This window comes from Gopherus evgoodei, chromosome 9, assembly GCF_007399415.2.
Source record: "Gopherus evgoodei ecotype Sinaloan lineage chromosome 9, rGopEvg1_v1.p, whole genome shotgun sequence".
In the NCBI taxonomy this organism is placed as follows: domain Eukaryota; kingdom Metazoa; phylum Chordata; order Testudines; family Testudinidae; genus Gopherus; species Gopherus evgoodei.
The window spans coordinates 85404390-85425959 of record NC_044330.1 but is presented as its reverse complement, the minus strand read 5'-3'; the positions used below and the strand labels follow the sequence as shown (position 1 = coordinate 85425959).

Sequence of the window (21570 nt, the reverse complement as noted above, 5' to 3'; positions counted from 1 at the left end):
ATGGATTAGATTCTGATCTCTAAAATCATTTTTACAGTGAGTACCTGAGAACAAATGGATCATATTTAAGTGATGGTACTCCTGGCAGGTGTCACATATAAATAATGGCACAGGGACAACAGTAATTCCAGTAGAAAATAATTTCTTTGTTATCTAACTTCACACACCCCTCTAACACAGGGGAAAGGGGAGAGAAAACAACTTTTGTTCTGGATTCTTCTGCTTTGTAATTTTCTTCAGCTTTTAGATTCCACAGAGATAATGTTGGTATTTTAGAAATACTTTAGGTAGGTAGGTAGAAAGATAGAATAGATGACAATTACCCACTTAAACTGCCTAGCACTAAACTTCCTTTGAGGACGGAAACAATTCCTTGGTGGGGAATTTCTTTCTCATAGTTTTTTGCCCTGCTCATCACTGTACTATCCAAGCACCTTCCAGCAGCGCATCCATTCAAGCTTATCATTGATCTGAAGCAATGACATTTTTTTTCCAGACCTTTGTTGGGTTGTTTTGATTTGACTGGTATCCTTTGAAGTATTATTGCCTGGGGATGACTCAAGATCAGGGATCCCATTGTGCCAGGCCCCTCGGAAGACCTTACAAGTTAGATAGTCATGAAGCAGTCGTGGCTGGCAGCAAACAAAGGGAGGGAAATGGGGATGGAAGGAGGAAAGGAGAAGTCACATGGTTGTTCAGGTTTCTAGTGTGCTCTGATTCAGCACTATGTAATATCAATCCAAGAGAGTGGTTTTACTCCAGTGTAAATCAGGAGATCAATGGAATTATATCAGTGTGAGGCAGACAGGTGTGAATGAAAAGGGAATCGAGTCCTAAATATTCCATCCACTGCTTTTTCAAAAGGTGTCTCCCCGTTAACACAGAGTTTGTGCCTCGGCCATGCACTGTTGCTTTAGCACCTCGGCTTCATTTTTATAGATTTTCATTTTTGTTTTATTCATTCTCACACATGACTACTTTCTCCCCATAAGACTTGTAAGGTCCTACTGGGGACCAGCTGTGGTCACTCAATTAGGGTGAACTGCAAAGAATGGGGCAGACAATCCCCATAAAGCTGGTGGATATTCCGATACTTAGATTTACCAAGCCAGCATAAAACAGCTTCTTTATTACCTCACTGGTTACTCAGAAGTCCAAACAACACAGTTCCCTTAAAGTGATCCAGCCTCAGCCCTCCATCCAGGTACCCACATCAAATATGATGAAAATTTCTGTAAATCTTATTTCATCTACCAGTCCCAAAGGATCAGACACATTACTCCCAGGTTAATTAATGTTTCAGATCTTACCCAAATACACACTACAGCCAATTCTTATTACCTAAACTAAAATGTATTAAAAAACAAAAGAAAGAGAACGAGTATGGTTAAAAGGTCAATATATATACAGACGAGTTCAATTCATTGAGGTTCAGATTCATAGCAGAGATGGTGAGCTTTGTAGTTGCAAAGAGTTCTTTCAGAAACAGTTCATTGGACTATCTCATATTCAGGGCATACCAGCATAACTGGGACCTCAGTCTTGTGACTCAAACTTCCCCTGATGAAGCCTAAGCAGATGGGAGATGTCAGAAACAGGACCCAAGGATCTTTTTATACAGTGTTCTACCATCCACTTGACCACACAGTCCTGGTTAAACAATAGGCTTTTGATGTAACCTTTTGCTTTCTAAACATTACCAGTAATTATACAAATTAACATAGGGCAATTTATCATTAGGCAGTCTGTTACAAACTTCAAAGAGACATATAGACAATGACATTATTTTACCCAAGATTTATCCAAATGTTAATATTCCCTTTTGATCTCTGAATCAATAGTTATAGTGACAGACAGGAACTGTCTTTTTATTAGCATCTAAGTTACACACAATTAGTATTACTTCTAACAATATAGGTTTGAATGTCAAAGTTCAAGCCCATTTAGCAGGAGTGGCCATAATCATCACTTGCATATCTTTCTAACGTAATTTTAGAGGTGGGCTTTGGGTCATTCAGCCTGCAAGCTGTTTAACCCTTTCTAGCCATGAGTCGGAATACAACATCTCTATCATGCCACCTGTCCCTACCCCCAGAGCCTCCTGTCCTCATTCTTACGTCACTTCTACAGTGTGTTCCAATATCAGCAAGTGGAAACTAGAGTGCCTGGGGCTGAGGGATATTAAAATCCTCTCTCTCTCATTTGCTGCTTGCTGAGTCCAAGGACTAATGTCAGAAACTGGGATGGAGATGGTCAGGCCTAGTAGTCAGAGCTGGAATTAGGAGTCCAGGGCATGGATGGAGCAAGGCTGGAGCAGGACTAGGAGCAGGGCAGCTGAAAGAGTAGGGCTGGAGTGGGCTAAGGCCTTGGGAGCCTGTTGCTGCCATCAGGCAGGACAGAGTTTCAAGCCTTGGAGTGACATTGAGCAGACTGAGCTGCTGTTTGTTCCACCTATGAGGCTTATATAACTGGTCTGGAAGTCATATGACCAGTTCCTGGCTTATGGATTGGCTGGAGCCTAGCCTAGCACAGGAGTGGGAGAAAGAGGAGGTTCAGTTTAGCCCATTGCTACTCCTGCTACTCCAGGAATAGTGGGAATCTCAAGGTCAGCCTTCTTCCACCTTTCCTAAGCTCCACACTGCTGCTGCAGCTCTGGCAGGGACCAGTCTCTCTTCCCCTCTTGGTGCTCAGGCAGTGGGAAGATGTTAAGAATCTGCTCCTGCGGGGTAGCTGTGCGGGCATGCACTCATACCCCCACTCATGTTGTCTGTCACAGAGAAACCTTCCAGTCTCAAAGGGAAACAAAAATATTAACAGTATTGTTCAGTTCCAAATTGTATATAGCTCTGTACTCCAGCCCTTTGTAGAATCACTGTCTGGCAAATAAGAATCAGGATCTTTTTTAGTTGGTCTACTCCTCCCCCTCCACATAACAGGTCCCTGTTAACACAGAGGAACTTTCCAGTCAAGGGATCAAAACTGAAGAGCTTCTCTGATAGCAAGGAAGGGGGCTGTGCAATTCAGAACTTTGTACAGATAAAGTTCTACCTCCTTGTCTTCCCCTCCTTGAACCTGCTTTGTCCCTCCTCAATGAATTCCCCACGTGACACCACCTCTTCTCTTTCACCACCAATGAAAATCTCTTATTGAAATACGATCTTCTTGGTGTTTGTAATGCTGTCTTTCCAGATTCTCCTCCCTCTCTCTAATTGCTCTTTTAGTGTTTCATTTGGTGGGTCCTCCTCATCCCCTCTCCAGCCTTCCTAAGGGGGCCACAAGCATTCAGCCTTGGCCTGGCTCCTTCTCCCCTTTACAGACTATCATTGGAGGAGCTTATTCAAAAACACCCCTTTGACTATAATCTTTCTGCTCATTACTTCCAGATCTGCCTCTCTTCTCCAGACCTCTTTCCATCTGTCCAAACTAAAATCTTGCCCTGCCTTTTGAACATCTCCTCATGAATGTCCTGCCGTCATCTTAAGGTCTTCACAGGGCCAGCGCAACCCATTAGGCGACCCGGGCTGTTGTCTAGGGCACTAACATCTGCAGGGCGGAGAACCGCGGCGGCTGGACCTTCCGTTGCCTCTGTCGGGGCGGGCATTTTGGGGGCGGGATCTTCCACCGCCTAAGGCGGCAAAAAAGCTGGTGGCGCTTCTGAGTTTTCATGGACAATAGTGAACTCGTAATCTTTCCCCTCAAATCAATCCCACCTTGCTCAGTCACTGTGGCCAACATCACCATTTTCCTTGTTATTCCATCCATAATCTAGGTGTTATCTTTGAGTCGGCCGTCCCTCTAGACCCAAACATCCAGACCATGTCTAAATCTTGCCACTTCTTCCTACACAACCTCTCTAATATTCTGTCTTGGCTCTCAGTCCAGACAGCTAAAACCATCTTGTGTTTCGATAAATGCCACCTCTTCTGGCCTTAACAAATACAAGCTTGTCCACTTCAAGTCCATTTAAAATGTTGCTGTTAAGATCATCTTGGTTCATCACTCTGACTACAACACTCACCACACTTTTGCATATCTCACCCTGGATCCCTTTCTCCACCACATCAGAAACAAGCTACGGTACTTTAATAATCTTCACAGTTCAGCTTCATCTTACCTATAAACTCGAATATGTGTCAGCTTCCAACTCCGCTCTGCCAACCATGCCAGCCAGCCTTCATCACCTATTAGTCATTTTTCCTCACAATCACTTTCATGCTGCTCTTTAATGCTTCGGAGAAGCGTCTCATGAAATCTGTCCCCTACCCTCCTTCAGATCCTCAAAACTCCTCTTTGCTGGGATGCCTACAAAGCACTCGAGGACAGCTAGGCAGGGGACCTGCTGTGACTACTGTCTGTTTTACTCAACATGACAGATTTACTGCTACTTCGTCCTCTCCCCTGCTTGTTTGCTGTATCTCTCATCATAGGCCTAGACTGTAAACTCTTTGGGGGTGGGGGCTTTTCTCCTTAATTACTGTGTGTAGGGTCTCTAGCAGAGGGGCCTGACTCTTGGCTGGGGCCTCTAGGCTCTACCATAATATTAATGAGAATATAATAAAAAATACAACTATACCCCCTGTCAGGTGTCTCTTTCCCACTTTGAACTTTAGTGTCCAGAAAGTGGGGACCTGCTTATTCCCTTCTAAGCTTAATTCCTAGCTTAGATCTTATCACGCTGCCACTAACCCAAAATATAGTGTTTGGGCACACTCTCTGTCCCCCAAAACCTTTCCTGGGGAACCCAAGACCCAAATCCCCTGGGTCTCAAAACAAAGGGAATTAAACCATTCCCCCCTCCTTTCTTCCTCCTAGATTCCCCCCCCCCGGGTTACACTGGGAGCTCACTGTGATTTAAACTCCTTGAATTTTAAAACAGAGAGGAAATTCACCTTCTCCCCCACTTCTTTCCCCCTCCCAGACTCTCCCTGAGAGAGAGATAGTGATCCTAATACAGAGAGAAATTAACCTTTCCCTCCCCCTTTTCTCCCCCCCCCCCACTAATTCCTGGTGAGTCCAGACGCCGTTCCCTGGGGTCTTACTCAAGAATAAAAAAATCAATCAGGTTCTTAAAAGAAAAGCTTTTAATTAAAGAAAGAAAAAAGTAAAAATTATCTCTGTAAAATCGAGATGGAAAATGTTACAGGGTCTTTCAGCTTCACCTAGACCAGAGGGCTCCCCCTCCCAGCCTAAGTATACAAGTTACAGCAGAGTTAAAATCTGTCCAGCAAAATATACATTTGCAATAAAGAAAACAAACAAATACCTAATCCACCTGCTATCTAGTACTTACAGTATTGAATAGAAGAGACTTTTTCAGAAAGATTCGAGAGCTTGTCCCTAGAGAGAACAAAGAAAAAACCCAAAAAGCACAAACAAAGGCTTCCCTCCACCAAGATTTGAAAGTATCTTGTCTCCCAATTGGTCCTTTGGTCAGGTGTCAGCCAGGTTCACTGAGCTTGTTAACCCTTTACAGGTAAAAGAGACATTAACCCTTAACTATCTGTTTATGACACCCCCCTTGCCATTTGGGGCAGGGGCTTTTGAGAATCAGTATCCACAGAGCCAGCAGCACAGAGTAGGTCCCTGGGGAAATGAAACTGCACTTGCCTGCCTAACCTGTGTGCTTGAGGGGGTAGTCTGGGGAAGAGAAGAGAAGGAACTGGGAGGTTACAAACCTAAACTGACATGCCTACACGACCAACTCCACAGCCAGAATAGTCTCTATGGCTAGAGCCGTCTTGACATGTACACTTAGCCTATAGTGACCAGACAGCAAGTGTGAAAAATCAGGACAGGGAGTGGGGGTAATAAGTGTCTATATAAGAAAAAAGCCTCCAATATCAGGATTGTCCCTATAAAACTGGGACATCTGGTCACCCTAACTTAGCCCCACTGTGTCCACGGTTGGATGGGGGGCGGGTGGGGGCGGGGGGAAAAGAGGGGGTCATCGGTTTTTGTTTCTTTCCCGGGAGACAAAAAAGACAAATCAGGATTTCCCCCCTAATTTCGGTCGGCCCGTTCAGGTTCTTACTCCGTGCTCGGCAGGCACAGGGGCATCCCGAGGGGGCCCGGGGATTAACCTGGAGGCTGTCCAGAGCCAGAGCGCTTCTCCGGGTCTGCGAAAGGACCGGGCTTAGCCAGGCGAACGGCTTCCCCTCCCGCAGCGGTGGGTAGCGCGGGCGGGGCTGTGTCTGTTGGGGCGGCGGCGGGGGGGGGGATTAAAAACACCCGCTGCAGCCACTTTGCAACTCTACAGTTGTCGCACTCCCCCACGGCCGTCTCTGGGGCTGTAAAACCCGCCTCAGGGGCAAGTCGGGAGAGAGAGAGACCGACCCCATTGGCTCTCGCACGGGCAGCATGTCATCCAGCCTGCTGCATATAACAGGAAAAGCGGGGACCGATCAGCCCCACGCAATGCCCGCCGCTTCCAGCGTGGAGCGGAGCGATGCTGGCAGGGACTGAGAGCAGCGGGAAGGGCTGTACTGGCCTCTGGGATCGGACGAGGTCTGGGAGGGTGGGGTCCTTCTCCAGGGCAGACATTGCACCCAAGAAGAAGTTTGGGAGACTGAAATGTGACAGGCTAAAGGGCGAGGCGAAAAGGCAAGGGAGCAAGCTGCCGGGGCGGTTTGTGGGGAAGCAGCAGAAAAGCTCCCCAAAGGAGCGAAGCAGCCAAGCAGGAGGCAGAAGCCCCGAGCCGAAGTGACTGAGAGTTGGCCTGGCTTGCCGCGGTTAAACGAGCCTCAGCATGCAAGCCGGGCTCTCCCCCCGGCTCCCACCTCCGAGCTGCCCTGCCTAGCGGAGGAGAATCGCTCCACTCCCCGGGAACTTCGCCGCTGCTTCGAAGCCATGAGCAGCCACGTGTGGTTCCCCTTGCAGTACATCTCCAAACCCTACCGCCGGGCACAGGCCCGCAATGGCTCCGACTTCTTCTCTGCCCTCTACGGCTTCCCCAACCGATCCTCCTTCTTCCACGGCGACTTGGACCTGGACGACCTGGGGGACTTTGACAGGGGCACCCGGTACGAAGGGGAGTCCCAGAGCCGGACGGTGAAGGCGCTGCTCATCGTGGCCTATTCGGTGATCATCGGCATCTCTCTCTTCGGCAATATCCTGGTCTGCCACGTGGTGATCAAGAATAAGAGGATGCATTCGGCTACCAGCCTCTTCATCGTCAACCTGGCCATGGCGGACATCATGATCACCCTCCTGAACACGCCCTTCACCCTGGTAAGCGGCGCCCGCACCAGCTCCCCGGGTCTCACTGCCTGGGGGAGCAACGCTCTGCCTTGGCCGCTGCGCCCTGCCGCCCCACCGGCACCTTCCCGGGAACATGGTGCCCGCTCCGCGTGCTCTGGGCCGGCCCCAGCAGGCAGCAGCGCTGCGACGGGAGAGAGCCACAGAGAGCTTAATAGCGAGGGGATCGGACGGTGACTTCCGAGAGTTAACTTGGAAAGCGAGTCCTAGTCCTGCCCCGCATCCTTTACTGTCAGGTTTGCACAATGTGTGTGTGTGTGTGAGAGAGAGAGAGAGATTGTGTGTCAGAGCTCTGGGAGGGGTGAGTGGATTCATTGTGTTTGTGATTGTGTGTCTGTGGCGGGGATGGGGGGTATGCAATCAATGCCTGAACAGAGACCACTTCTTTTTTTTTCCGCTCTACCTCACCTGCTACATTCCCAGGGAATAAAAAATAAATATCCTTGCATTGCCTGCTCAAGTAGGGTCCATGCTTAGCTCCTCCACCTCGTCCCTCTCCCTGGGCCACGCAGGAATCTGTCCACCTCGTCCTGCTATACAGTCACTCTCTCTCTCTCTCTTTTTCCTGCTGGAGTGAGCAGGGCTTGGCAGTCCATGCACCCCAAGCGGAGTGGATAAAGCTGTGGAGTGTGAACCTGACTTTCTGTCAGGATTCAGGGGGAGACACAGGTGTCTTATTCCTATTGTTCCTCTGAGGATGAAGAAGAGGGGAAGGCTTTGCACTGTGAAGTACACCCAGTTTTCTGTGGAAACTGAATAAGCAGTGTCTGTCCTTGTTAAGGTCCCTAAGAAACAGGTTGATTTCAAAGGGAATGGCCCAGTGTGTGCTGAGTTGGGGCCACTTCACACACTCTGTGTAGGCTTCCCATGCTGGGGGAATATGACCCCTGAACTCCTGGGTTTGGGTGCTTGGATTTATTAGCTCTGGATTAGCTTGCCTTTGTCTTCATAATGAGATCTGGAAAGAAAAGAACAGAATGAGATGGAAGAGTTAAAGTCCCATCTAGTCCACTGCATGCTAATGCATAATTTTCCCTTCTGTATATTCTGGAAGGCTTTGTCTAGTCTTTTTTAAATATCCTAGATAATATTAGAGACTTTCCAGTCTAGTAATCTCACCATCAAAAAAACTTCCCCAGTGTTCAGTCTGAACTTTAAAAAAAAGTAGGACAAATAGGATGAAAATTTAAACTCTGTAGGGGAAGAATGGTGCCTTCTTTCATGTTTGTACAGCACCTAGCACATTTGGGGCATTGCTGGAAACAAGTAATAATTACAATTACCCTCTCCCACAAAAAAAAATCCTTACATTGACTTTGCGCCAGGCTTGAAGCAGCATAGGATTGTTATAGTGTGAATGTCACAGTTGTTGCTCAAACACTAACAAACAAAACCTCATTGGGAATAATAGAAGGATTCATGCACTACTTTCCATGACAGTTTGTGATGCTCCGAGGAGATCATTTTCAAAACATCCACATCCCACTGACATCAATGTGATTAGACATAGCATCCACATGCTGCATAAAATAATCCACAATAAGAAGTGTGATGTTAAAATCCATGAGGAAGGCAATCAGTGTTATAGTGTTATCTGGTTTCTCAACTCAGAGGGCCCAATTCTCTTCTTGATTACAATAGTATAACTCCAGTGACTTCACACATGTATCAACAGCAGGCCCCCCACAGGGTTGTGACAGATTTGTTTGTTTGCTATTTCTGCACTCTCCTTATCCCGTTGTGCCCTCAGCTTACCTTTCTGCAAAAATGGGTATGGTACATCAACAGCACTTTATAAATATATTAACTATTTAATTCTCACAATAACCCTGGAAGGCAAGTTTTAGTATCCTCGTTTTGCATCCACCGTCTGATTTTCCAATGATGCCTATTGTTTTAATCTACATTTGGCAAGGCTTGTGTGTTCAAATATTGTTTGTTCTTCAGGTGCGATTCGTAAGCAGTACCTGGGTTTTCGGAAAGCTGATGTGTCACATAAGCCGGTTTGTCCAGTACTGCTCTGTCCATGTTTCTGTGCTTACCCTTGCAGCCATTGCACTGGATCGACATCAGGTATGCATCACATAACCCTGAATTTAAACTCTAGCAAATGTAGGGATACTTTAGAGAAAACAATCAATATTCAACCTGTTAACAGCATCTTGTTCCCTGTGATTTCATGAGCATCTCAGCTTTTATCTTAAAAAAAAAAAAAAGTTCTAGGCATTAAGGTTGTGGAGAAAAGCTTGAAAACATGACCCGTGGGTGACCTGAAGGATGAAAACCTAGAAAGCAAATACAAATAATTTTAAAAAATTTTTTAAAATTGCATGGTCTTTAAGCCACTCATGACATTTTATGGCCCAACTCATGATTTTTGGGTGTGTGGAGTTGGCAACATGCAGTACTGTATCATTTTCCTGTACAAAGAGAAAAAAGAACAGGAGTACTTGTGGCACCTTAGAGACTAACATTTATTTGAGCATAAGTTTTCGTGGGCTACAGCCCACTTTATCAGATGCATAGAATTTTTCAGTATATTCAGCTGAAGTTGGACCCATTTTTTCCCCTACTAAGTTGTTCCCTGCAAATAGTGAAAGGAAAAAAAAACCTCTATAGTTTTGTTGCATCAGATAACTTGAGTTCATACCTACTCCTTTCCATAGATGATAATATAATTTAGCCTTTGACTGGATCCAGATTATTGTTTCTGACTCTAACTATTGTGCCCTAGGATATAAAATTGCATAAGAGTGCACTCAGGTGTGGGTTGCCATTGTTTCTAGCACAGTTGGAATTAATATTAACAGCTATTACTGACAAGAAATTTCACTCAACAAATGTTACAGTTAGACGAAGTTCCAAAAGAATGACGAACCCCACTAAATGCTCAGATTGTCAGTTGTGTATGCCAGCTGCTGTGAGAAAATGAAAGCAATTGCTGGTAAATGTTTGTTTCTTTTTTAAACTGCTAATATTTAATACATTTCCCTATTCGGTCACCAGAAGTTCCAGCGCTATAATACTCAAGAGCAAAGCATTGCATTTCACAAGAAAGGTGTTTAGAAATACCATATTTTACATATTGCATGATCAAAGATTGCAAATGGTTGGGGAAATAAGAACCAGAGCCTTAGTTTGACTGCTGAGCTTTGCTCACAATTCATAAATATTATTTTAACTAAGGGAGAACATGATAACTTCCTCTAATATTGGCAGGATTTAAATAGCTCAGGAGTGAAATTGTTTTAACAAAAGTCCAGTGAGACATATCTAGGAGTAAGGGGATGCAACTGAGCAAGGAAAAGTCACTTCCTGAAATGAATTTATTTTCTAATCCTGGGATGTATCAGAGTGTGAAGCAGATGCTCAAAAGAAGTAATGGGAGCCCTATTATCACTTGGGACTTTGATAATTGGAAAAAGCACTCAATAAAATAGTACAGGGAAGAAACCTTCAGTAGCAAAGAGATGGTTAGGATGATTTAAATAGGTGTTTTTCATTGTCAGTGGTCAACATAATAATCTATGCAGTGTGTTGCTCAAAGGTCATCACTGCTGGTCTCTGAAGCTGTGTTTGTGGGTGGCACCCAGTGTGTTTCTCCACGTTGCAAGCTGTTCCAGTAATTTGCATTTATATAGAACTTTACATTTCCAAGCACTGTACACCCTAAATATCCTTCTCCAAAGCCCTGTGAAGCAGGTATCATCATCCCTGCTTCACAAATGGGGAAAAATGAGGCCCAGAGAAGTGAAGCAACTTGCTCTAGGGCCCAGATGGAGTCAGTGTCAGAGCTGGGATTATTTACAACCCTGCACTCAGTCCACAAGATCAGGCCACCTCAGCGTTGGAAGGCTTGCGTCAGTTTTGCTTTCCAGGTCTCTACACAATGCAAAGCTATAATAGCATTTGAAAGAGTAGCAGTCAGGGTGATTTTTAGACCACGATTCTTGTGAGCTTCCTTCAGCAGCGAAAGCAATGAGCAGGAGGGTGGAAAATAAAGCAGCTGTTCCTCACACACACACACTGATTTGTGCCACACCATCGCCAACACAGTCTGAGGCCAAACCCAGCTCTGATGTAAATGAAGTAGGCTTCAGTGGGCCAGACACCAAAATTGGTCCCCACAGTCATCAAATCCGCAAAAATCTCTTTCACAGCAACTGAATGCCAACATGTGCATCATAGTTACATGACCAAGTTACATTACCATCACTTACAGCTAAAGCCTGATCTGTTCCCATAGTAATTGGTGCTGACTTTGTCTGTTGTCTTTGTGAACACGTTTGCTAGCTGCTTCTAAATTCAGCAATGGGGGTGGGAGGGAAGTGTCCGATTGCTGATGCGATACATCGTATTCCAGAATTAATCTATGTTTTTGAACAGTTAGTCCTGTTATCAGTTCAGAAGAGTTCAAATGGAGTCTTTTTAAAGCCTGCTATGAGAAGATTTAACATGCTCTGAACTATTTGTCCTCCTTAGGTTATAATGCACCCTTTGAAACCCCGGATGTCAATTGCTAAAGGAGGAATTTGCATCATTATAATCTGGGTTATGGCCAGCTGCTTCTCTCTGCCCCATGCCATCTACCAGAATCTAGCAAGATTTGATATTGGGTAAGTTATATAAACAAGGATTTTTTTTTAAGGAGCTGCCTCAATTTAACAGCCATAAATTATAAACACACATGTTTATTTTTTTCTGTTAGTAAAAATTACCTGAAAATTGACAACTGGAAAAACATTTAGTTCAAGCAGCATGTTTCCACTTTGAGTTTCTCTCCAATGTTCAATGAAAATCAAAGGAGTCACTTTTATCAGAGGGGTAGCCGTGTTAGTCTGGATCTGTAAACAGCGACAGAGTCCTGTGGCACCTTATAGACTAACAGCCATATTGGAGCATAAGCTTTCATGGGCGAATACATGCATCCGACAAAGTGGGTATTCACCCACGAAAGCTCATGCTCCAATACGTCTGTTAGTCTATAAGGTGCCACAGGACTCTTTGCTGCTTTTGTCTTTGTTAGTCAGTTCCATCTTCATTTTCTCAGTGCAGCAGACACTGTAGAGGGAGGTTCATTTTAACTATTTCCATTAGAATTGACAGATGTAAATTGTAATAGGGTTTTTGTTTTTCCATGAAGCTTTAATAAAAGTTTTTTTTTTAAAGTAAGTAAAAATCTACATTGGGGCCAAATTTGAGTTGAAGTTGTTCACTTAAAGAGGCCCTAATTCATGTGTCTGAATGAATTCCTCTTATCTCTTTACCATATGTGCCCAGCTATTTTATAGGTATTTTATAAGGGGCATAACCCCTTTATACTACATGCTTATGATTGTGGAATTGATGGGTTTTCTCCTTTTGTGCTCCAGGAACAGAACTATACGAATGGTCTGTCTCCCCAGCTTCCCTCCTCCTGCTGATCTCTTCTGGAAGTACCTGGACTTGACTACTTTTGTACTCTTATACGTCCTGCCCTTGCTTGTGATCTCTATCACGTACACAATGGTAGCCAAGAAGCTCTGGCTGAGGAATGCCATTGGAGACATCACCATGGAGCAATACTTTGCCCATCAGCGGAAGAAGAAGATGACACTGAAGATGTTGATGGTGGTAGTGGTGGTTTTTGCTGTCTGCTGGTTCCCACTGAACTGCTACCTGGTGCTCATCTCCAGCAGGGCCATCCACAGCAACAATGCTCTGTACTTTGCTTTCCACTGGTTTGCCATGAGCAGCACCTGCTACAACCCCTTCATTTACTGCTGGCTCAATGAGAGCTTCCGCTCTGAGCTCAAGTCCCTGTTGTGTGTGTGCCGGCAAAAGAATGCACACGCCCTGCAGAGCCATGCCCTGCAGTCCATCTCTCCTCCTTTCAGGCATGCCTGGGCTGAGAATTGTCATTATAAAAGGGGCAGCTGCTCTCAGAAAGCAAGAGCATCTTCCCAAAGAAACTCTGCAAAGACAGACATATCCAGTGTCCAGCCAATTGTGACAGGGAGCTAAGTCACTGAACTGACAGTTAATGGAGCTCCCTAGGTCCTCACTCTAGAAAATTGGATATTAAATTTATTTGTATTAAGTTACAATCACAATCAGAAGCAACTCCACAGACTGGGTAATGGGATATAGAGCCTTTAAACTTAGGAGAAAGATGACCTAATTGCCACTATATACTGTATACTATATACTGGTATATACTGTGGTATATACTATATACTATATACCACATACTGGGGTGACAGTTCATTTTATGAAGAAAATGAACAAACTAAATTCATTGAATACTTTTGATTTATTAATTTATTCAAGACTGATTCGTAACTTTTACAACCACTTTTGGATTTGTGTCCCAGGGACTTTGCCTACTATTTGAATGATAGGCTCATCCAGTATATTATGTTTGTCACTCAAAAAGTAATCTTAAATCAAGACAACTGATTATTCTGAACTGCTCAGTGTAGTGTTTACTCCTTCACCACAGACAATAGTGCTTCTCAATATCATTTAAAATGATCAAATGAGAACACAAGCTAGGTGTATGCAAAATACACCGAGAATAAAACAAATACAGTTCCTTCAGTCATAAAGATTATTAGTAGCTGCAACAAAATACAAATGAAAATTTACCTTGCAATCTCTGATCAAGCAGAAGTGTCTCTGGTGAGGTAATTTACAAGAATTAAGGAACTGATGAAACTGACTCCTATCTATAGTCGCACACAGTTTAATATGTGCTCTCAAGATTAAACACATTTCTGGGTCTCAGTCAAGTACAGGACTTTGTAAAAGGAAATTGTTTAAGAGGATTTCTCAATTTTTCTACATTGCCAGGTTTTTCTATTCTCCACACACAAAAAATATTAATTTTTGTTCAAAAGTTCATAGCATATTTCATTTTATGAGGTCTTTCATGCCTACAACCGCTAAATCACCTATTTGACTCTAACACAGGTTAGTAGTGAGCCAAAGTCATTGCCTTTCAACAGCTTTTCACTGGCCTATGTGAAATGAGCTGGTGATCTCAGTAAAGCTCCTAATGGACAAGTGTGTCCACAACACAGAGTCTACCACTGCAATTGGCAATCTTGGCAGATTCAATGGAGAGCCCAAGGACTGAAAGGGCTATGGAGTCTAAACTCCCTATCTCACCCTTCTAGATTATGGCTGAAGTGCTTTTACCAAGATGTCTGTGAAGAATATGGAGGAATTCACATTTCTGTTATCCAGTTCTGTACCTGCTCTTTGGATAATATCAGACTTTACAGCCTCCAGGGCTATATCAATCTAGCACTTTTTACCACTATCAATTTGCTAAGGAAACCAAAACGGTGGTTTATTATTGTCATTAATGGCGGTTTTTCCTAAATCAGATTAAAATTATTTATAGGTATAGCTTTAATCTTTTGATTTTTATAAAGGTGTATCTGAACTATTCATAGCTTGGCTATTAAGCTTCAGAGATGGGCCTTTCACTGTCTGTCATTCAAATGTCACTTTCCACAATTAGTGACTCTCCAGCATAGGAAACATGACAACTGCTAGCACTTTGACAGTTGCTGAACAAAGCATGATGCTTTGCAAGAAGCCAGATGGTAACCGGATTTTAAAAAATAATCATTTTTTTTAATTAAGAGATAATGTGCAGGTTTTTCATACCTGCTGACAAACAGAAATGGTGGAATTAATGGTGTTGAAGTCATTCCCAAACTCAGATATGAACTCACGCCTATATAAACCCCCCTCACTAACTTATGCTACAGCAGTGGCCCCAAACACTGCAGCTTACACTGGTGATACTATTGTGCTTGTGACTTTTTATAGTGTTTTTTTCATTTAGGGGAGTGTCTGAAAATATAATCAATATATATGGTGTTTCAGAACACTCAGCAGAGCATCTTCAAAGAGAGGTACAGAGATCTAGACAAGTGATGGACGAAATTCATCTTGGTGTATAGAGCTGCAATTTCTACTGAAGTCAGTGGGCGCTATGCCTACTTATGCTGGAGCTGAATTTGGCTCAATAATGGTAAATATCAATGGGCATCATGTGAGCACATCATTTGTAACTTTGAAAAATTACCCCATAAATGAGTGTTATCACTTTTCACTTCCTTACAATAAATCAGCAGTTCTCTCACATCAGTTTACACTGATGGAACTATTGATTTCAACACTTCCTCTCAGATTACATTGGCATGAGAGGAGAATTAGATTCTATAGACTGAGTTATATTTCTGTCTGAATATGAAAAGAATAATTACATTTCACTTTATTAACCAAAGGCGTAACTGTAATATATATTGAGCCAGATCCTCGGCTGGTGTAACTCAGCATTGTTCCACTGATTCAATTTATCACAGCCAGTTTATCCCAGCTGAGCATCTGCGCCCACTGTTAAATTGGGGTGAAGAATTTTAGAGAGTTTTTAAAGTGGAAATAAAAGTACTTTGCTATTGAAACAAACTGGGACTATGTAACCTGGTAATTCACTGGTCATTAGTAAAGAAACCAGGAAACCCAGGAACAACTAGGTTGTGTCATTCATGCCTCTTCTGATCCATTGCAGGTTAGGAGGGCAATTGTAGCTATGGGGAAGGACCAAAAATATACCAGATAAAAGGGAATATTGATTTCATGTTCCTTAAGATATCAAAAGCCCATTATCATTTTTATTACAAATTCCTTTAATAAACTTCTGTTCCTCTTGTATTATTAATGACGATACTCTGCCTTAACTACTCAGTGCCTTTTCCATCCCACATTTGCACACAGAATATTATACAGGAAGATTTGACCATAGAATTGAAGATAATTCAAGAAATCAAATCTTTTTACAAAGATTAAGTATCTGACCTAAGCCTTGTATTCACCTAGATGAAAGGTGTGGTAAATAGTGATTTATATGGCCTTTTTGTGTGCCTGCTCTCTGAATGAGTAAACTCTCTGACAAGCAGATGTATGTAAACAGAGGACAAATCAGTTTGCACAGGGGATGTAAACAATTTACTCTTTCACTTTAATTTGTTATATATAAGTGGTAGTGTAAACCTGATGTTAATATTAGTTTACACAATTTTACTGGCTGGATTTGCATTGCTGTGTAAATGGCATGTGCCTTTTAACTAGGGGGTTGAAACATTAACACATCCAAGTTGTGTGGTATTAAAAACTGGAGAATGACATTGTTTCTGGACACTAGTTTACTGAAACATTTTCATCTCAGTGCTGGTTCTTTTAAAAATATGAAAAAGCCTCATCTTTTACACTGGGAAGATTTTGATGTAATTAATTATGTCAATTTGCATATCCAGCACAATTGTTTCACCAACTTCTGTAAAACTGCCGGCAATGATTCCTACATGATATCCACTTCACTGGGATAAGTGTGAGCTGCGGTGAATCAGGAGAGCAAAGTTTATTACCACACCTTGTTGCATTCAAGTCATTGGGACCCATGAAGTACAGTAACTCCTCATTTAACATTGTAGTTATGTTCTGGAAAAAATGTGACTTTAAGCAAAATGATGTTATGCGAATCCAATTTCCCCATAATATTAATATAAATGAGGGGGTTAAGTTCTAGGGAAATTTTTTTCACCAGACAAAAGACTATTATACATATACACACACAGTATAATTTTTAAACAAACATTTATACGGATACACAGTGATGATGACTGTGAAGCTTGGTTGAAGTGGAGGACTCAGAGGGTAGGATATTTCCCTTACTGCTAAATGATGAACTGCATTGGCTGAGCCCTCAAGGGTTAACCTCCTCACTTCTACCAGGCAGCAGGAATGGAGGGTGTGAGAGAGAGAGATGCGCATTTCCCCTTTAAGTACACTGCCTTGTTAAGTAGATCAGTTTGCTGAGGACCACCAAGCTGCTGCAAGCCTCCCTCTATCCTGAGCCCTGCTCTAGGGAAGATGGGGTAAGCAAGGGTGCAGAAGCAGGGGGAGGGAGACACCCGGACATTAGCTCCCTCTTCTTCCTTCCTCCCCCCGCACAGTAAAAAAGCAGAAGTCCTCGGGGAGCAGCTCCAAGGCAAAGGGCAGGAGCAGCACATGGGCAGTGGGGAGAGGGACAGCTGAACTGCAGCCCAGCTGCTGCACAAGGAAACTTAAGGGAGCAGGGAGCTGATGGGCGAGCTGATAGGGGCTGCCGGTCCACTCTGGTTCCAAGTCCCCACACAGCTAGCTGCGAGGGGCTGCTCTTCCTGCAAGCAGTAGACAAGGCAGCTGGGCTGCCAAATGACATTAGAAGGGAGGCATTGTACAACTTTAAAGAAGCATGTTCCTTTATTGATCAGCAGCGTAACAACGTTAACCAGGATGACTTTAAGTGAGGAGTTACTGTAAATTAAAATTTGTAGGGGCCAGCCCTTAGCTTGGAAATGTGCAGGTCCAAAAAGTTCCAAGTGCCTCTATTTTTAGTTCTTCCTTTTAGACATAATGCCCCTTGTTTAAGGACAGGTTAACTAAACTGGAGACACACTTGTTTGCTAACAATAGAAGCTCAGTGAAAAGTCAAAAAATCCCAACACTGAAATGTTCTGCCAAATGCCATGTGAAAAAAAAATCACCCCCAGAAAGGAGATAGGTGAAAACAAAACAAACAAATAAAAGCCATAAAGCAAGCTTCATATGCACTGGCTAAAGGACATTCCAATCCCCTGATTTGCTTACTATACATGTTAATACTTACTTTGCTTACTATACATGCTTACTATACATGCTATATCGAATAAGCAGAGCAGGCAACAGCGCTGGCACAGTGCTCATCATTATGGTACATATTTTCTTACCTACAGACTTAGTTTTGATCTCTTAGATATTACAGAATACATTATAGCAGGATCGGCAACCTTTGGCACGCAGCTCGCCGGGTAAGCCCCTGGCCGACCGGGCTGATTTGTTTTACCTGCAGCATTCGCAGGTTCAGCTGATTGCAGCTCCCACTGGCCACGGTTCACCACTCCAGGCCAATGGGGGCTGCGGGGAAGTGGGGTGGGGCCAGGGTGTGCTGGCCACCCTTCCCGCAGCTCCCATTGGCCTAGACAGCGACCGCAGCCAGTGGGAGCTGCATTCGACAAACATGCAGATGCGGCAGGTAAACAAACCAGTCCAACCTGCAAGTGGCTTATGATGGCAGGCTGCGTGCCAAAAGTTACTTGTCCCTGCATTATAGGAAGGAATAGATTTCACATCATTCTCTGGCTAACGCACCCATGCAATGCACACATACTCTTAGCAGTAACATCTCATTCAAGGGGTTGAATAAATTGTTTTTACATTAATTTTCTAACTTCACATCTCTGATGCTAGGAACCACCCTAATGCCTACCGCAAAGGTTTCACAGCTCTATCAGTAACTCCTATCAAGCCTGAAAAACTCCACTACCTTAACTCATTCCGGTCATAGTAATTATTTTAATTAGGTATGCATCAAGGGGTTGTAGTCACTAAGGCTAGATTGCAGCACACAGGCTTTTTCCCTGGAACACTGCAATAAAGTTCAGAGGCCCCTCTAGTACAGGGTGCTTACATTCTCCCCCCAGCAGAAAAATCTTTAATGTCCCAATTAAGGAACAGAACAAAGAAAAAACAGATTCATTTACAATATAATATATACATTCTTAATTCCTACGGCTAGGTAGAGTAACATTCAATGAAGGGTAAAGTATAGGTCCACTAGAATAGGCACAATTTAGGCATCTGAGGTGAACACCACTATGAAAAACACCAGAGTCTCATCCTTAGAGAGATACATGTTCTCATTTGGACTCCACATGTGTTTTAAAATCTTCAGCACATCCCCCCACTATGTACTGTGGGGATGGACACCTCACAGCTCACTCTAACCACATCATATGTTAACTGCTGAGAGGGCCTGACTTCTCACTGGGACCTCCTTAAGGGCTGTACCATCCCATTCTTTCCTCCTCTACAGGAGGTAATTAATAAAGTTCTGTCAGATTCGACATCCAACATGGAATTATCCATTGTAGAAGGAGTAACATCTGCAGCAACCTTGTTCCCTACACTTGAAGACCCAGGGGGATTGTTGCATACATCTTCCCCCTCCCTACGGACTTCTCCCACAGGAAGGAATGGAGAGCTTCAGTGTTTAAAAGGGGGTGTTCTAGATGTGCTTTCAGGTTGGTCTGGCTCAAGTGACAGTACAACAGATCCAGGAGACATATCTGAGGGTTAATGATACATAGATATATAGTCAGGGTAAACCTTCTCAGAATCATCCTCTGATGGGGGACCAATTATGTCCATCATGGTAGCAGGGACTGACACAGGATTAGCACCACCTATGAGTTGCAGGAAGACTCTCGGACATCAGAGCTCTCCTCTGATTAGATGATCTGGGTAGAGTGATAGGCTCGATATCTGATGGAGCATCCATTCTGATGTGTTGCCATCAGTGGAAGTAAGTGTTTCGATGTAAAGTCTTGAATGGGCTGCCATTCTTTTCAGGTTTAGTGGATGTACAGGTAACCTGGGCATTTGCTTCTCCACAATGTAGGGCTGCAAATTCCAATGGTTTGCAAGTTTATGTTTTCCCAGGGAGCCCAAGATTTATTATAAGAACATGATCACTGGGTTGCAGATCACAGTATCGCACCTTTTGGTCCATAACGGCCTTTATTGCCCTGGTTCATCTCATCAGATGCTGCCTGAGCAAGTTGATAAGCAGCTCACAAGTCTTTTTTTTAATTAGCCACATACTGGAGATAAGACTGGTGGGAAGACCCATCCACTGAGACCCCAAAACATAGTCTGCAGTAATCGCGCTTCACGTACAAACATTAGAAATACGGAGAATACCCAGGTGTCTCATTTTGGGTACAGTTGTAAGCATAGCGCAAGATAGCTAACGTGCTGGCTCCATCTAGATTTCAATTTGGTATTCAGGTTCCCAACATATTAGCAGGGACCTATTAATTGTTCAGGCTGCGAGTCTCGCTGTGGATGATAAGATGGAGTTTTAGAATTTTTTATACCTAGCATAGTCAGAAGTTTCTGAATTAATCGACTCTCAAAGTCCCATCTTTGATTGGAATGCATCCGCTTGGGCAGCCCATAATGGACAAAATACTTCTCCCAAAGAGTTTGAGCAACAGTAGAAGCTTTTTGATCTTTAGTGGAAAAGGCCTGTGTATACCTTGAAATGATCAGTTATGACTAGCACATTACAAGTATTTCTGCTATTGGGTTCAATGTGAGAAAATCCATACAGACCAAATCCATAGGGCCTTCAACTGTAAAGATGAAACAGTGGAGCAGCTGTCATGGGTAGAGTCTTCTGTTGTATACACTGGGAAAAGGTCATACAATACTGCTCAACATCATTTTCATCTGTGACCAGTGAAATTGGTCTCATAGAAGCCCATGGGTCTTATCAAACCCAAGATCCCATGGGCATCATGTAAAGATTGCAGTACAGCTTTATGAAACTGTTGATGTAAAATCAGTTGTTTTCTGTGTGTTGCCCGGGATGGTTAGTGATTCTATACAAAAGTCCATTCTCCGGGAAAAGTCAATCCCATTCTTTCATTAGGAGAGGAATATCAAGGTGCCTGCTCTTATCCACAGCAGCAGGATTCCCTTGATCTGCCAGCCAAACCTCTCCAACACAGGCATTGTCCTGTCCTGTGGCCTGAAGCTCAGAATAGCCCTTTAGAAACGTGTGTCTATAATTACATAGATTAAATTTCAGGCAATGTACAGGTCTATCATTCTTTATCACCAAATTATTACTGGCATTTCACCCCGATCTCCAACTTGGCAGTCTGTAGTTAATTGTGTGGCCTTGGAACTACTTTTTGTGGCCAAGTCAGCTAGGAAGATAGGCACTAGAAAGGCAAGGGCTGATCTGCTACAGAACTGATCTAACTGTTATTATTAGAAAATGTGTCTTAGCCAAGGCTGTAAAAATCACAGGTTCAGCAAACCAAAGCAAACTTACAGGCTTTGGCTGCTTGCTAAAGCTCAGGTCCTAGCCTATGAGGGACACTCAGCAGAAGAGTCCGGATATAGTGACCGTCCCAAAATCTTAGTGAAAATCATTCTTTATTGTTCAAAAACTTTAAAATTAAGGCAATAATGCCCAAAGGAAGCCACATGGGACACCACATAATAAAGCCGCATTCACTGTAGCTCCCCATTGAGGAAGACTCTTACAAAGAAAATAATGAACCACCAGCTGCAAGTCATTTAACCAGATCTAATCAGCTCCATTTTATTTGACTCTAGCATGCTTGAAGTCCACCTATAACAATTTCTGTTCTTTTCTGAGTTATAGAC

General features: G+C 43.4%; 1 protein-coding gene across 1 annotated transcript; it reads left to right on the top strand.

The window, feature by feature from the left end:
* The first annotated feature begins 6361 nt into the window (after positions 1-6361).
* On the top strand, positions 6362-14130 carry LOC115658086 (probable G-protein coupled receptor 83). The gene is made up of 4 exons (XM_030576601.1): positions 6362-7227; positions 9202-9327; positions 11737-11870; positions 12627-14130. The coding sequence occupies exons 1-4, from the start codon at positions 6847-6849 to the stop codon at positions 13255-13257; spliced, it is 1272 nt and encodes a 423-aa protein (XP_030432461.1). The 5' UTR covers positions 6362-6846; the 3' UTR covers positions 13258-14130.
* Positions 14131-21570: the final 7440 nt, after the last annotated feature.